The sequence below is a fragment of the Falco biarmicus genome, chromosome 8, assembly GCF_023638135.1.
Source record: "Falco biarmicus isolate bFalBia1 chromosome 8, bFalBia1.pri, whole genome shotgun sequence".
In the NCBI taxonomy this organism is placed as follows: domain Eukaryota; kingdom Metazoa; phylum Chordata; class Aves; order Falconiformes; family Falconidae; genus Falco; species Falco biarmicus.
In genome coordinates, this window is record NC_079295.1 from 15332539 (window position 1) to 15348141 (window position 15603).

At 36.5% G+C, this 15603-nt stretch overlaps 1 protein-coding gene across 10 annotated transcripts in view; it reads right to left on the reverse strand.

Annotated features, from left to right (window-relative positions):
* ADAM23 (ADAM metallopeptidase domain 23) overlaps positions 1 to 15603 on the reverse strand; it is a 75903-nt gene that overhangs the window by 48768 nt on the left and 11532 nt on the right. For all 10 annotated transcript variants that reach the window (XM_056349604.1, XM_056349603.1, XM_056349607.1 and 7 more), the window contains exon 4: positions 3688 to 3751. In XM_056349604.1, the coding sequence (XP_056205579.1) occupies positions 3688 to 3751 (64 nt within the window). The remainder of the gene's footprint in view (positions 1 to 3687; positions 3752 to 15603) is intronic.

The window sequence follows — 15603 nt, forward strand, 5'->3', positions numbered from 1 at the left end:
TAAGCAAACTACATCCAAAACTGCAATCCAAACCCTCAGTTCTCAAAGGGCCTTATGATATAAAATAAGGGAGACACTGCTGAATGCTGCAATGCAAGATTCAAACAGTCAACTGATGCAAGGATTAGGCTGAATAGAATTGCTGCAAAATGTGCTACCAAATGGGTGTGCAATAAAGCTCTGTATAGTCTTTCACTTCTCCAAAAGAACGTAAGGGAAACTACAACATGTGTAATACATGGGAGGGGGGACAGCACAGAGCAGGAGACCAAAATACCACAGAGAAGAACTTAAAATATTAATGTTCTAATCCAGAAAAAACTTGGTCTGATGCCAGCTAAACTCTAGTGAATGCTACACATCCTCCTCTGAATTAAAAGTGCAGGTTCACTGGACCTGCCTGGTTCGCATCATAGGATGACCTAAATTGAGCTCTCCTCTCCTGAATCAACTAGCTCCTATCTAAGCCCTCCTTAAAGTGGGCAGACAATTTAAAGTGTGCTCAGAACACAAGTAAGACAGTGACAAGATGGATCCTCACAAAATAAGAGTTGCAGTGGCTTTCTTTTCAAACTATTGACCCTTACATGTCAATGTTCCTCTCTGGCTAATAACTACAGCACTCATCCCAGGTTTCCCAACTGCCGAACAATTTTCCCCATCACCTTGAGGAGAGTCAACTTACATCTCCTCATCTTCTAAAAGTGTGCTCTGTCTCCAAAGCTACTGGCTACTTTGTGTCAGAGCACCCTACATGAATCAAGCTAAAGCAGTGTCATTTTGTAGAAAACACAAAGATTTATGAGGTCAGAAAGAGGGAGCATGATTCTGTACCCCAGAGGCTAGGAAATTCTAGCAGGAGGTCTTACTTAACAGCAGACTACAATAAACAAATGATTCACATGAGAAATGCAGCGATAACTGTTTTATCAAAGCATCATCTATCTACTCACATACAAGAATTGCTAGTGTTACAATAATTTTGTTAAGATCTTTTTAAATCTTCATTTTTTTACTGTCTGTAGTTTCACAGTTTGTTGTTTTTCTCTGTATGTTGTAATTCTCTTCTATGTAATACATTTGTGTGATTTAATTTCTCCATGTAATCAAAGTAGAGTTCTACTGGACTATCAAGATTTTTGTATTATGTGATTTTAAATAGCTAAATATGTATAAAAATCTAAAATCTTTAGTATATTTTTAGCATTTCATACTACTGGCAGCCACATGGCAAATATTAAATCCTTTATCTCTATTCTGATATAGAAACTAATTCTATCCTTATTGCTGGATAGCAGAATTACTAATCCCTAAAACTTCACAAATGGCTGAGGAATAAATTAATTTGCCTGTTAGAAGCTTACAGAACTACTTATCATGACTAAGAGTAAAATAAACTGGCTTCATAGGAATGTTTCAACTGAGTAAACAAGAGCGGTATGTGTATATCCTATGAACAGAAACAAAGCATCAAGAGCAACATTAACAGACTGTTCAAGCTATGAATGTTTAGAAAGAAACAAAGAAGCATTACTTTGGCTTTTCTAAAGAAAAGGACTAGTGAATTTAGAAGCTGTTAAACACCAGAAATTCTGCTGCTATAGGTCAGTGAAGCTAAAATGAGGAAAACTGAATGATACTGATTTACCTCATTTAAGTAGTTGGTCTTTAATGTCTACCAACAATAACCCCAGCTAAACTAAAGTTATACTAAAAACCCTTAAGTATGGTTGGCTCTCTCACACACTGTTTGAAAAACCTATCATTGATCATCAAAATATTCTTAATTCTGGTGTCGTGTCATCTGAATACCAACAAGCATATTGCATGCATTCCTTCTGCAATTATTAGAAGTCAAGGAAGTACCAAATTCGCAAGTACTCTTTGTTTAAGTATGCACAGCATTACTTGCATTTTGCATCTTACTTAATCTTATTTAATACTTAATCAAATTCCTAACAGACTGTTGTGCATAATTAAATCAAAGTACTACACAGAAAGTAATCACTACATACTTAGCTTTCCATCAGTGAGAATGCATACACCAATTTTTAACAACTAAATCATGATTAACTTTCTCACACAAGTAGCTTTCCAAAAATTTTTTGCAAAAGAGAGTCATCCAAGTAAAGAAATTGCTGCTTGTTCTTCAGTGTTTTCACTCTAGTAATAAACTAGCCCTTTCTAGAAAATACTTTTCATCAAGATCTCACTTCTTTACATCCACATCAGGAAACAAAACGATCTTTTACTTACATAGGTCTAAAAAGGGTTGTAAGATACTGCAAAAGACCACGATACAGTCCTTATTTGATTTCCTACACAAATGGTGTATTTTTTCTGAACTTACAATGAGGCCTTTTACAGATTAATGTGACCTCAGGAGCTCTATTATTGTTTCTAAAGAAATCAGTTCCAAAAACATCCCCTAGGAAGTTTGTATCAAATTACTGCAGCTCACAAAGGTAGTCCCATTTGCTGAGTCTAAAATTCTAATATAATTTTCCAGTCAGATTCATGATTCAGCAACCGCAGTGCTGTATGCTAGTGCTGCAGCTGACAATTGCATGAGCTTGTCTAAATGCCAGAGGGAATTGTTTTCTTGCATCATTTAGCATTTTTGCCTATTTTGCAGAGTACTGAGTCTTAATGAAACAACTTTCTTAGTATGTTACATGAAACTATTTTTCTATTTTCAGTGGAAAAAAACAGAACAGCATATTGCAATCATTGTATTGCAATGTAATTGTTTAATTTTGCCCTCATCTGCAGTATATTGTTTTATTTGTGATTCTCTATAACAAGGGTGAAATAATGAACTAGACTTCTAATAATTGGACAAACAGTCCTGACTTGCTAAAGGCATAAATGCAACTTGAATGCTTGCTTCCCTTCACTCTAAGTAGAGATGTATTTCACATGTAATAAGCTCACAACAAATACTCCAGCATTCATACCAAATATTAAAGAAGTCATTCCTGAAAACATAGTTTATAACCTTCCTAGGAACCCACCAGTCCTCATTTTGTTATTACAACAAACAAACAGACTAATCTGGTTCCCTTAGGGCTGAACTATCTTGCATAACTTTAATCTCTTTGTCTTGGGATCAATAGCCTATGGCACTAAATGCCATTTGGGAACTAGTTTGACAAATAAATTTGATTGGATGTCAAGGAATATGCTGGTTTTGTAATAACTGAAACATTAACCTCTGGAGTTAAGTCTTTCATTTTCTGTTTCACAACTGTATAATTCTTACAAAGAAAAGTCACTGCAAGTTCTTTTTGTTTTGTTCAAATGTCTTACATTACCATTATCCCTTTCCCTTGCTCTTCGTGCTAAGGACATGTAAATAATTAATGAAGACTATACTGATGATGACTTCAACCCCTCCACCCCCTACATTTTACAAGATGCAATTGTTCTGGCAGTATCTGGATCATCCTCACTACCAACACCACCTACCACTGCCTACCCCCCACCCTGACACACAGCTTTCCTTTCCTGTACAATTCTTCTTGCATTACTGAGGTATTCTTCCAAGATTAAATCAGTTACCTTGTATGCACGGAAAAAGGCTTCTGGTGGTTTTAAGTCTTGCAAAACTTTTTTCCATTTTTTTAACATTTTATTGGCATTATTCCTTCATAAAGACCATTCTGACAAATTTTAGGGGCACAGTACCTTAGAAAACTTCTGTTTTCCATCTTCATAGTGAATCTCCACATAATTGGAAGATAACAGGTCACTATCAAAGAAAGGAAAAATCAAGATGAGAAAAATCTGAATATTCTTTCTGTTGCTATAGATGACTTCAGGGTTTTTTGTTAGAATTTTCAAACCATTTTTTCTTTCCTTGTAAATTAGTTTAAAAGAAATCAAGCAGCTTCCATCCATTAAACTATTTATTGAGGCACTGGAAATCAGAGTGTGTCACAGAAGGGGGAATTTCATTCTGCAATCTAATCCCCTGTATTTTAACTTTACAGTATCAGCCTTTTAAATATGCAAAAAAAATCCCATGGCTTTAGGACTTAGTTTTCTTCCAGTAACTGGTACTGACGAAATGTATATTTAGTTCATTATTGTTTTTAAGTAAGTTCTGTAGTTTATCTAAAAGTTAAACAGAGCATAAGGTTGAACAAATAGATACACAATTGTTCTGAAGACAAAAACACATACTTTACCCGTACCTCACTTTCACAACTGCAAATACTCCGGGTTTTTTTACAAAAAAGTAATATTCTTTAAAAAAAAACAACACCCCCAGCCTCCCCAATACTCTTTTTCTTCCTTTTGCTTTTTCTTCTCAGATTCTTATTTTTATCCTAACTCTGACAAGACAAATTTGTGAAGCATAAAAATTTCCCATACTGTATAATTTACAGTTCAAATTTCTTTTTTTTTTTTAATAAGATTAGCTAGCCTGTATATATGCTGGGATAACATCAATGCCCCATTCACCTCTCAGCCCGTTATAATCAGGCCTGCAGCACAGCGGCCCAGGGAGAGCAAAGCAATTAAATATGTTAACTGGCCCCACCATATACACAAGATAAGCATTTTACTTAATGTGGTCCAGAATTCTCAGCATTTTTCAAGCCTCTAAGAGTGTGCACCCTTCCAAATTTAAAAAAAAAAAAAAAAAAAATCATTAAAGAGTCTGATAGTGGTACATATATCAAAACAAAAATACTGTTGCTATGAATAAAAACCATCATCATTATGGAAGCCTGGTCTAACAAAATAGCTCTGATGGGAATTCACAACTAGCAACAACTTATGATAATGGATATTTCAACTCAGATTAGGCTATTAGCAATCCTGATAACACTTCTAACTATAGGACTACTGGCTTATAAAATCAATTCTTCATGCCACATTTATTAGACACGACATTTATCAGAGAAGGTTCTGCAGAAGTCAGTTACCAGTAGTTCTCTTAAAAAGTACTTTTTCATGGAACCAAGGGACCATGTTATGGGCACCCTGTGCCTGCAAAACCAACACGAAGAGCCATAAATAATTACTTAAGTCTCATCACTTGTCTTAAACTTCATTTTGATAGCAATATTTAATAGATATATTTTTAAAGTGCAGATTTAAAAATAAATCTAGTTGCAAAAAATCAATTAACTTTCTCTATTTGTATCATAGTAAGCTACAAATTTTATGCAAGAGAATACAAACACTTTATAAATAGTGTAAGCACTTGACTACAACGCAAACATCCACTTCTTCAATGTGGCAAGGTTTGAAGCTTCTGAAAAGGATTACGTATACAAAGCAATTAAACTTTAGAGTGTTAATAATGTCCTTTTCTTCTTTGCATTTTTCATAGTTATTATGAAGCATAAGCACTGTCGTCTTCAGTACTTAACAGGTTAATATAGACAAGACTAGAGGTAACCGCTTGAATTCACAGTGACCATTTGATTTCCTCAGACCAATTCCAGTATCAGGATTTATCCGCCCATTTCCAAGTCAAGCTCACAATCCCACACCCCTCTAGCAACCTTACGCGACTGATCTCAAAACTGCTATCAGTGCTATCTAGTGCTTTTGGTATCTTGTAAGACTTATAGTAGGTGACTTCCAACTGTGTCTACTGACACACAAATAACTGTAGTTTAATTACTGCATTCATCTCCTAGATTTATCCCATTTCATGTGACATAAGGGCTGATCAAAATTTCTTTACTTCACCTTTTGCAACCTTTGCCGTTCTTCAGCTTCTCATTACTTCCAGCTGCAAAGGGATTTCTGATTCAAGTAGTAAATACAGTGTCCCACACAATATCTAACATGGCATGCTTATGATGGAATACTCCTATATATGCGTTACAAGCATAAAGCAAGGATGCAGCACAGTGGCTTTTCCAGCAGTCTCTACATTTTTTTCATTGCTGACTTTCCAATGCTACTGCCCTGTGAGATCTGCTGAATATAAGGCACAATGATGAAATTCTCCATAGTAAACAAATTATAGCCAGAGAAAACTGAGGCGTACTATTCATGACATACTGTTCAAACGTATGCCATAAACAAAATGCACCTGTAATTTGTGAACCACCCTTTTGCCAAAAGTAACACAGTATCTACCACCTAGAAGTTGGAGTAGAAAATCTATTGTAAGACTACTCTCTTTCACAAATCCATTTTCATGCTACACTGTAACAAGATATTTAACATTACTTTCTCATCATTATTATGTTACGCTGGTCACACAATCACCAAGGTACTGCAAGGGTATTTTCCTCTTGACATTTCCCACAGGGTAGCAAGAATTTTGAACTTCCCATTGAAAAAAAATCAGCCAGCTTCTCCTTAAACTGTATGCCTCTACCTTGGTTAGGTACCCAGATTCTGTACCTTGTATCACTTACTCTTATCTCAAGTATCTGTCTACCCTAGCAAACATCTTAAAGAAGACCTTATTTCCAATCATCCAGAAATCTCTCAAGTCTTTTAGAAATAGCTGATCTGAGACAACTATGACCTTATTCAGGGGAATAGGGGAGAACGGGAGGGGGACAGTATGTTTACAGGCATTTCCAGCACAGCTCTGCCAGTACACACAACCAGTCGCTTCTGTAACAAAGCTAGTCTCAGTCCTGTTCTCTGTATTTGTAGCAACATCAGTACAAACACATCCATAACTTATAAATGGTTAGTATTTAAGTGTGACATTGCAGAGTAGTCTAGGATTGAAAAAAATATTTGAATACTGCCACAAAGAAAAATCATAGAATTTGAGTAAAGGAGTTTGTTCTGTATTTTGCTAAAGCTCCAGGAATAACAACAGCTGTAAAAATAAGCATAAAGCTGCTACTGCAAATTTTCCCTACCACAACTTTTACCTGTTATTAATGCTGACAAATCTGACAAAAGACAGGAGAAGTTATTTAGAAAAAAAAAAAAAAATGAAAAGAACTCATTTTTTTCTAACACGAAAGACATACACAGAAGAGCACTGTAATTTCACCAGTAGGTGTGATGGGAACCTTTATGCAAGCGGCATCAAAAACAAAGGCCCAGAATACACAGAGCTCATGCAGAAGTACAAGAAGGAATGAGATACTGAACTCATGCATAATGGGTCTCCACATCACAAAATAACTATTATTCCTTCATTATCGTTTACAGAATGTCTAAATTTACCTCTGAAGGGCAGCTCTGAATTTCAGAAAATACATTTGTACCTCATCTACAGTGGAATGTGTTTTGTCACCTTTCAGTTGGTCCATTTACATTTTGATTGAACAGAAATGCATCCAGTACAGCAAATTTGGCTTTGCTCAATACTATGAGCACCAGAAACAGTGCAAGCTTTAATTGAAATAATTGTGTAAGTCATGATCACTTAAGTCAAAAGCATACTTAGGCTAGCGACACATTAGTATGATGCTTTACAGTGAACACATCAAATTGCAACATTCTTAATGAATGCATGAGAAAAAATTTTTTTTAGTCTGCCATGTCCTTTTCTATAGTTCCTCCCATCCTGCCTTGCTTGTCTTAAGAGAACTGGTGATGCAGGACAGCTGAATAAAAACAACTACCTATCTGAGTTACATTGAGAGATGCTAATAAACAGCAAAGGGATTTGCCATTCCCAGTAGCTGTTGCCTTTGAAGACACAGGCCAGCTGTTAAAAGCAAACAGCAGATGCTTTCTGAAGAACTCACATCCACTTCCCTGGCACGTATATTTCACTGCTGCTGTTTTCATTAGCAGGAGAGCTGCAGCGTGAAAAGTGGCTTACCTCAGCTGGCATCTAACTATCCTGATGAAAAGCATTGACTGGGGTAGGTAAAGGCTATGAAATGACTATAAAAAGTTACCTCAAGTAACCAAGTTTGCTTCCAGGAATCTAGTACGCAGACTGCAGGAAATCAGACTACAGCTGAATTACCTTTCTTGCATGCAAAATAATCTTTATACTAACCTACTCCCAAGCAATATCTTTTTAAGTATTCTGAAATTATTCAAGTACAGTATGTACCAGTGTCTGAGCAACCTAGTTTAGCTGAATTACTTAACTGAACACACATCAGATGCTTCTGTCCATTTGACAGATATAGTTTAGTAGCACATAAAGATGTGAAAAACAAATTGAAACCATGTTACAGCATTCTCTTTGATCATCAAGACACTGTCACCTAATGAAGTGGCCATTTGTAGCCTTGTTTCTATTACCAGTTTCAATTATATCCACCAGCTTTGTTGAAGCAACTTTTCTTACAGGAATTTACTATTATGTTTCCAGTATGTATTTTGAGTAGTCTTTACTTGATTGTTGTCTTTGAAGCTACTCTGACAAGAGTGTCTCCAATGAATAAATATACTGCAAATATTCATTGTTATTTTTTAAAACACAGCAAGGTTTCACTACTTACTACCTTGAAGGAGCTTAAAAATCAAAATGTGGTACTGGGATCAAGCATCTGTGTTTACAATTACAAGCAATTAAGAGAAACAACTGATGATCCAGGTGTACAGGTAAACTTTCTCATAACTATGGAATCAAAGAAGGTCCACACTCACTTCTGCTGTTAATACCATAATGACTCTTTAACAGTGAACAGTACACTTCTTTAAAAATCACTTCTTGCATAGTCTTGCTCTTGTCGTTTGGTTTTGTTTGGTTTGTCTTTTGGATAGAGAAAAGGATGACCTGACAACAAATTTACTAAACTGAAATTACCTAGGTGATACTTTAAGTATTTTTTAAGAGGTCCTCAAATGGGGAAAAGTCCAAAAAAGACTGACAGGAAAGTGTGTTCTGAAGTCATATAGAATGGTGCAGGAAATACTCCTGATTGTTTTCTGGACCTGTCTGCCTCCCTCAGTGCAAAAAGCACTGAGTCAGTTTAAGGGAGTTCAGACAAATTCTTCATGATCCTTTCTCTCATTATGTCCTGACGCCCTCCATATGAGAACAGAGCGTGTTCTATTTTAATGCCTACTTCAGCAAGCATTTTAAAAGTAGGAGCTTGAATATTAAGAACATTATGTTGCTCAGTTTCCGCCGTATTTACCTTTACCATAGCAATGAAGATGATACTATGTGTGCTATATAAAAGGATATGAAGAAGTGAATAACAAGATGATATTACAGAAGATACAAGTACTGTGTCATGGGAAATACCTCCATAATAACTTGCTGATAGAACTTTCCCACAAAAGCAATCGACAAAATAAAGATTTCATTTAAACAACTTTTCAAGTTCATTCAGTGTTGCATTTTAATTGATCCCTTTCTTCCACCACCAGCTTGAAAAACAGGTAGTTTTGAATTATCAGTAAAAATTTTATTAACCTGTAGTGCAAGGTTGAGGGCTGCCATCTGTCTTTGCCAGAATGGTCTCAATCAGTGGTAACCAGTATTTGCCAAAGATTCCTTCATTTAAAGCAAGCTGTTTTACACACAAAAGAAACTTGGGTTTCTTCTCCTCTTAAAGAATTCACTAAATGTTGGGCATGGTCTGATACTTTGTGTCTAATGTTAATTTAAACCAACTCTTACTACCAAGGAAAAATCCAATGAGATGAGGATGTGGGGGTTTTTTGTTACATTTTACTTCTAATACTAAAACTAGTGACATAAATTTATTTATACTTATAGAGAGCTGACTTGAGCACTTTCGGACTAGATTAACTACAGCAGAATCAGAAATACATTTTGGTACTCCAGCAAACTAAGAGTTGATTTTTGTTCCCTTAATCCATGCTTCCATGTTGAACTATATTGCATGACTCTAGCTCTGTCATTGAATCAAGTTAAGCTCAGTGACATAGGCTCTTAGGAGCTAGTCTGATAAACTTAATTACATGTGAAGTATATACAGGCTTTATTCTAGCTCCACATGCAAAGATTTCAGCCCAACTATACCAGAATCTGAGAACCTAGTAATTCACTTCAGCATAAAGACCTCACTATTGAGAAGACTGGACAGTCTCAGAAAGACTAAAAAATCTACTAGATTAGAAAGATAACAGTTCTTCACCACTGACACATCACAGTGATTACATGTGAGGAAAGAGTTACATGTGAGTGAGGATTACATGTGAGGAAACATAACCTAAGAAAGGATGCATCAAGTCAGACAACTGCTTTGCATGTTTGACAGCAAATACACACATGCAGCTATTTTTGAGGGAGTTTTCTCAGCACCCAGTGATCTGTGACACCAGGATTTCATTAGTGTCACATTTCATTTGTGCCAGTTAGTATAATTGTTTTCAACATCCCCAGTAGATTTCTGTAAATTCTTCCAATCCTTTAACTCTTGTAAATAATTTAATGTGCAGTATCCTGTGACAAGATTTGCATTTTAATTTTTTTCTGTGAGAAGCATCTCCTTTCAAAACTCTTGTATTTGATACCTGTCATTGTTACATGGGAGAAGGAATAAACACCTTCATCCTGCCACACAGAATTTTATAGCATTGTCATATTGCCTCAGATGTGTATTTACCTTGCCATGAGCTTGCTGACCCTAACAATTCACCAAACCAACGGCTGTGTTCACATCTCAGCTGACAGGCATTCAAAACCCTGTTGAGGTGGGTGTGAGACCCACAATTAAATCCAGGATCAGGAGGGCACAGAATAGCCTTTTCAGTCCATAAGCAAGAAGTTTGACAAGAGGGCTCATGTTCACAACACCAATGCCTCTGCATTTCAAAAGACAAACAACATGTCCTCTCAGGTTTTTGGTTGTGGGGTTTTTTTCACTTGGTTGGTTTTGGGGTGGGGTTTTTTGTTTTGTTTGGGGGTGGGGTATGTTGAGTTCTTTTAGTTTGGGGTTTTTTTTTTGGTTGTTGGGGTGTGGGGGTTTTTTTTAGACAAATTCTTTAAGATGCCTCCCAGATCCCATGTAGGAACATACATCCCAAAAGATCCTACATCAGAAAAAAAAAAAAAAGAAAATTGGAATTTCAAACAAATCAGCTTACACCGAGTTTCTTATAGTCTTGTTGAAATAAGCTTTGCTGTCAATGATTTTATTGATAGCCATTCTGTAGAATACAACTTTATCCATGCATTGCACAGCAGGCACAGGGATATTACTTAATTACTACAGGGAAATCCAAAACTTGAATGCTTGAAAGTCAGGGACTGCAACATTGATTTCTGTAGCTACAGTTGTAAGTTCTCCCCTATATATAGAAACAGACATATATACACACTTTTTATTTTAGAAACATTTCCTAAAGAGAAGGAGATGAGATAAGAAAAATGAGATCAGAAGAGAAGAAAAAATATTACAAAGACTGATCTGTAAAGTTATAGGAGGAATGAAAGAAGCAGATGACAAGGAGCTGGAAATACTGCTGAAAAAGAAGTATTTGAGACATTGAGCTCAGAGTACAAGCCCTTGATCGGTGGCAGGATTGGTGCTGCCTCCTACCGTACTCCTGGAAGAGTGAATGAGTAAAATACTACAGTGCACATTAGTGAACATACAGAAGTGCATGCATACATAATACTATAGAATACATATTTTTATCATAACCTTAGTGAAAGCATAGAAAAGAACCCTTGAAGAGACTTGTACTAAACACTTAAAATTACAGAAACAAAATACTAAGATAAAACAGAATAACTGCTTATAATGAGTGCTTTAATTTACAGCTGAACACAGTAACTGAGAAGGAAGCTTCTTCATACCATCATGTTTTTATAATTTTTAAAACAACAAAAGAAAGCTTTTTCCCATGCCTTAAGAAGTCTTGAAAAATATGGAGATGTTTTAGTATCTATGTCTAAGTCTTTTTACATGTGAAACACCTACTGATATAAATGATAACTTAATAGGTTGCCTCTGGTTCTGGGAGTGACAAAGGAGGCAGTAAAGTTCTGTTACCTACAGCTGAGACACTCAAGACTGCACTTACAGAAGTACACATGCATTCTTGTAAAATCCTAACACTGAGTTCTTTGCATCTCATCTGTAACAAATTTTAAAAGGCAGACTAGAGTTAAATCTTGCCAGAGTAACATTATCACAGTTAATTTACACAGCTTATGTATATTATAGGATCTGTTCAGTACCCTAAATGTTTAAGCTTTTATTTAAGAAAATGTTATAAATATTTAACGTTTCCTTCTGGAAAACTGTAACTAGTTTTCTCATCTCCATTAAAGATTTTTCAGAAAAACCAAAAATCAAATAGATTCTCAAGTAGTCCAGTTACTGCCCTACTGGTTTTTAAATTATGCTAATGATGTAATCTCCTCTGGGACTATTCTCAGGTTAAATTCAGCCCTAAGAAACATACACCACAAGGAGTACACAACAATTACAAGCTTTAAACTGATGAATAAAAATCAAAATTGGCTGTTACATGTTGACTGTAACACTGCACATGAGACTGACTTTTCACAATACTCATCATATGTTAACGTCTCTAATATTTAAGTCATGTTACAATCAAGTGCGGCAGGCTTTTTGTTTTGTTTTTTTCTCAGTTCATGCCAAATATAACATTTTTTATATGATCTCTTCAATGAACAGAAAATCCATTTCACTGGAAATGGATTTTCCTGGAAAGCTGGACTTCTATAGGGAAAAGAAAGCAGAAACATACAAGCTGGGTCTAGTGATTTCCTCCCCCCGGCCCTGCTTCCCCTAAAATCTGAGATTTTGAGGAAAGTTTTCAGTAGGAAGGAGAGAATTTTTTGCCTTCAGTTTTTACCTTATGTTTCTGTCCAGCTCAGGTACCTAACTTCCCATTCCTTGTATGTGCCTCAGCCACCACAGTCCCCATGGGGGAAGGCTCTACATGGCCCCAGCCTCCAGTGCTGGAGGAGACTCCTTTATTTAGAGACTGGTGCTAAATCATCAGCTGAAAACTGCCAGACAATACACCCAGCTTCCCTCATCACTAAAAAAACCTCAGCAAGTAGACTTTTTTAATTCACTGCTTTTGGTAGTATTGCTCTCTAATGTGTTTTAGTACTACACCAGAACATAGAGACCGCTAGATTTAAACAAGACATAAGTTACCTGCAGAAACACGTGTTTCTGCAACACAACAGAAGAACAGCAATTTTACATGTTGGTGGAAAAGAGATCATTAGCAAGTAATTTGTCAGCACCTCACAGACATCTTTTTATGTATGTAATATATAAATGAAAAAATAAGAAATTTTTCAGATATACTAGGATCATTCATTACTCAAATACTAATGTAATGTATTAAACAATTACAACAAATGAATTGACAGTATTGTTTGAGGACAAAAAACGAATTTACTTAAGTTAATGAACACTTTTAAAGGATTTTTATATAAATTGGGTTTTAAGACAATGCTACACGTTGCTTATTGCACAGGGAATTTATCAAGTTTGAGCAGACAATTATAGCTAAAGTCTAACTTTTCAAATAGGATTAATCGTTACCCCAGAGTACCTTATAATCTTTCATTTTTGTACCAAGAGCGTTAACCAAGAGATATGAGGAACGTAAGGCTCTCAGGTTTGTAATTGTTGGCTAACAGACATTCAGCATAAGAGACTAGGACAGGAAAAGCAACCATAAGCAGAACACACAAACCCTAATGAACAGAAGCTAAGAGTTCTGGTCTTTGTTAATTATCTCTGTTAGGTCACTGACTGACAGGCCACAGAAGGAGCCACTCACGCATGGCCTTGAAGAGGTTCAACCAGAACTTTTGAACAGATAAGAAGTGGTAAACAATGTCATCATGGGTCTCCTGGGAAAGAACAAACTTATTACAGCATGCCTGCACGGGCTTGTGCAAATGTGCAAACATTTTTATTGGTTGTTCAGGGGAAGTGCCAAAAGTGGGGAAGGTGAATGAGGACACAGCAAATGCGGGAAAATGGAGAGGAAGTGGCATAAAAAGGAGTCATTTGTGTAAGTTGCAAGTTAGTATGTTTGCTTGGTCCAGCCCTGCACCTGATCTCTACAGTCTGACCTGTTTTTATTGAGTCCTACTTGTAATGTTTTCTATGGGACTTTGCTCTCTATTCTGCGCAGGTCCGATACGCAAACAAGCTTCAGAGTCAGTCAACAACTATGAGGAGACCTGTATCTGGAAAGACTAAGGTCTAAGCTAGTGACCAAGTAAGAGACTTGAGGCCTAGACATGAATGTTTGATGAACTTAAAGCCTGTGTTAACATTTGAGTCTGTGAACGTGGGCATGCTTGTGAATCCAGAGAAGGCTGGTGCATGTTTTTCACTAGCAAACTTCCAATGCTCATCAGCTGGAGAACTTTATCAGGCTGTTTGTAATATTATTCACCCAAGTCCTGTTTGTTTTTATATGGGGTGCCAGTAAAGGCAATGTTTTTTTCTCTGTGATGGTCTATGCAACCAGCCATATCCTACGTATAGTGCCACCTTGTGAACGTGTGCTCAGTCCCTCTACTGGCTGACGTTCAAACAGGAACAATGGCAAGCAGACCAACAGGAGAAATTCCCTGTAGCTTAGAGGCCACTAGGCATAGATTCCCTTCATGAATACATCATGATTACTCCACTGGAATTACTCTGCATGAGTCCCACTCCAGCTCTCATAAAACAACATAGTCCTGCCCTACACTATAGTTCTTCCAGAGACTAGAGAACACCCAAGTATCTTCAAGCCTTCTTCCTCCCTCCATTGTCTGCACCATTCCCTGCCTTCCTATGAACTTATCTTATGCCAGCCACTCAAGGTTTTGTGTCCATTTCAAAATACGGAACTGCAAGCGCAATCTGACTTCAAAATCATGCATGGATGAAGGAAAATGTTTCCGGTTCACCTTAACAGCAAAACATCTAATAACTCATAGCCAAGCAGCAAAATACATGAATACATCAGTTCAGCAAATTTTATAAAGCAATAGCTTCCTGCTTTAATTTAGATTTCATAAGCTTGCATTTTTCTCCCTAACAAAACTTTCATTACACAACAGTTCAAATCAAAATAAAACCTCATACGGCCCTCAAGACCAGAGGAACACAGAGGTTTTTTTAAACCAATATGCAATTGCTTCTGTAAATTTGTTTCTCCTTTAAGTGCGCTGAAAGGCTCAAGGGCAGAAGAAGGGGCAAATGTACTTTTAAGCAATACTGTAGAAAATTTCACCTGTCCAGCATTTAGTACAGATTTTATACTTCTACCTTATTCTTGAACTTCCTCAGTGTAAACCTTTAGTGGCAAAAAAACCCACAGCGTCATTAAAATGTTTAGAAAAACAGATAGCTCCATATCTTCAACTGGGGATATAAATAGACATGATACAAACAACTAAACCACCATTGACCTGTATTACAAGTCAGATCTTCTGGACCTGATGATTAAGTAAAATCGTCAGCCTTACTGGTAAACAGACTGTAGCTGCATCTTTCAGCAGAGCAAACCATTAGAAATTCCTGTTGAGGTGGGAACCCATTATTATAGTGATAATAGCATGTTTTCTACATCATTAAAGATGAGCCATTCATACAAGTATTTACAATATTTCTACACACTGACTTGAGCAGCTAAAACAACATCTGTGTGACAGTTCATCAGTAAGTAAAAAAATGCACAAGAAAATCCACACTTTTCAAGCACTACTGGTACTGGAATCTCTCT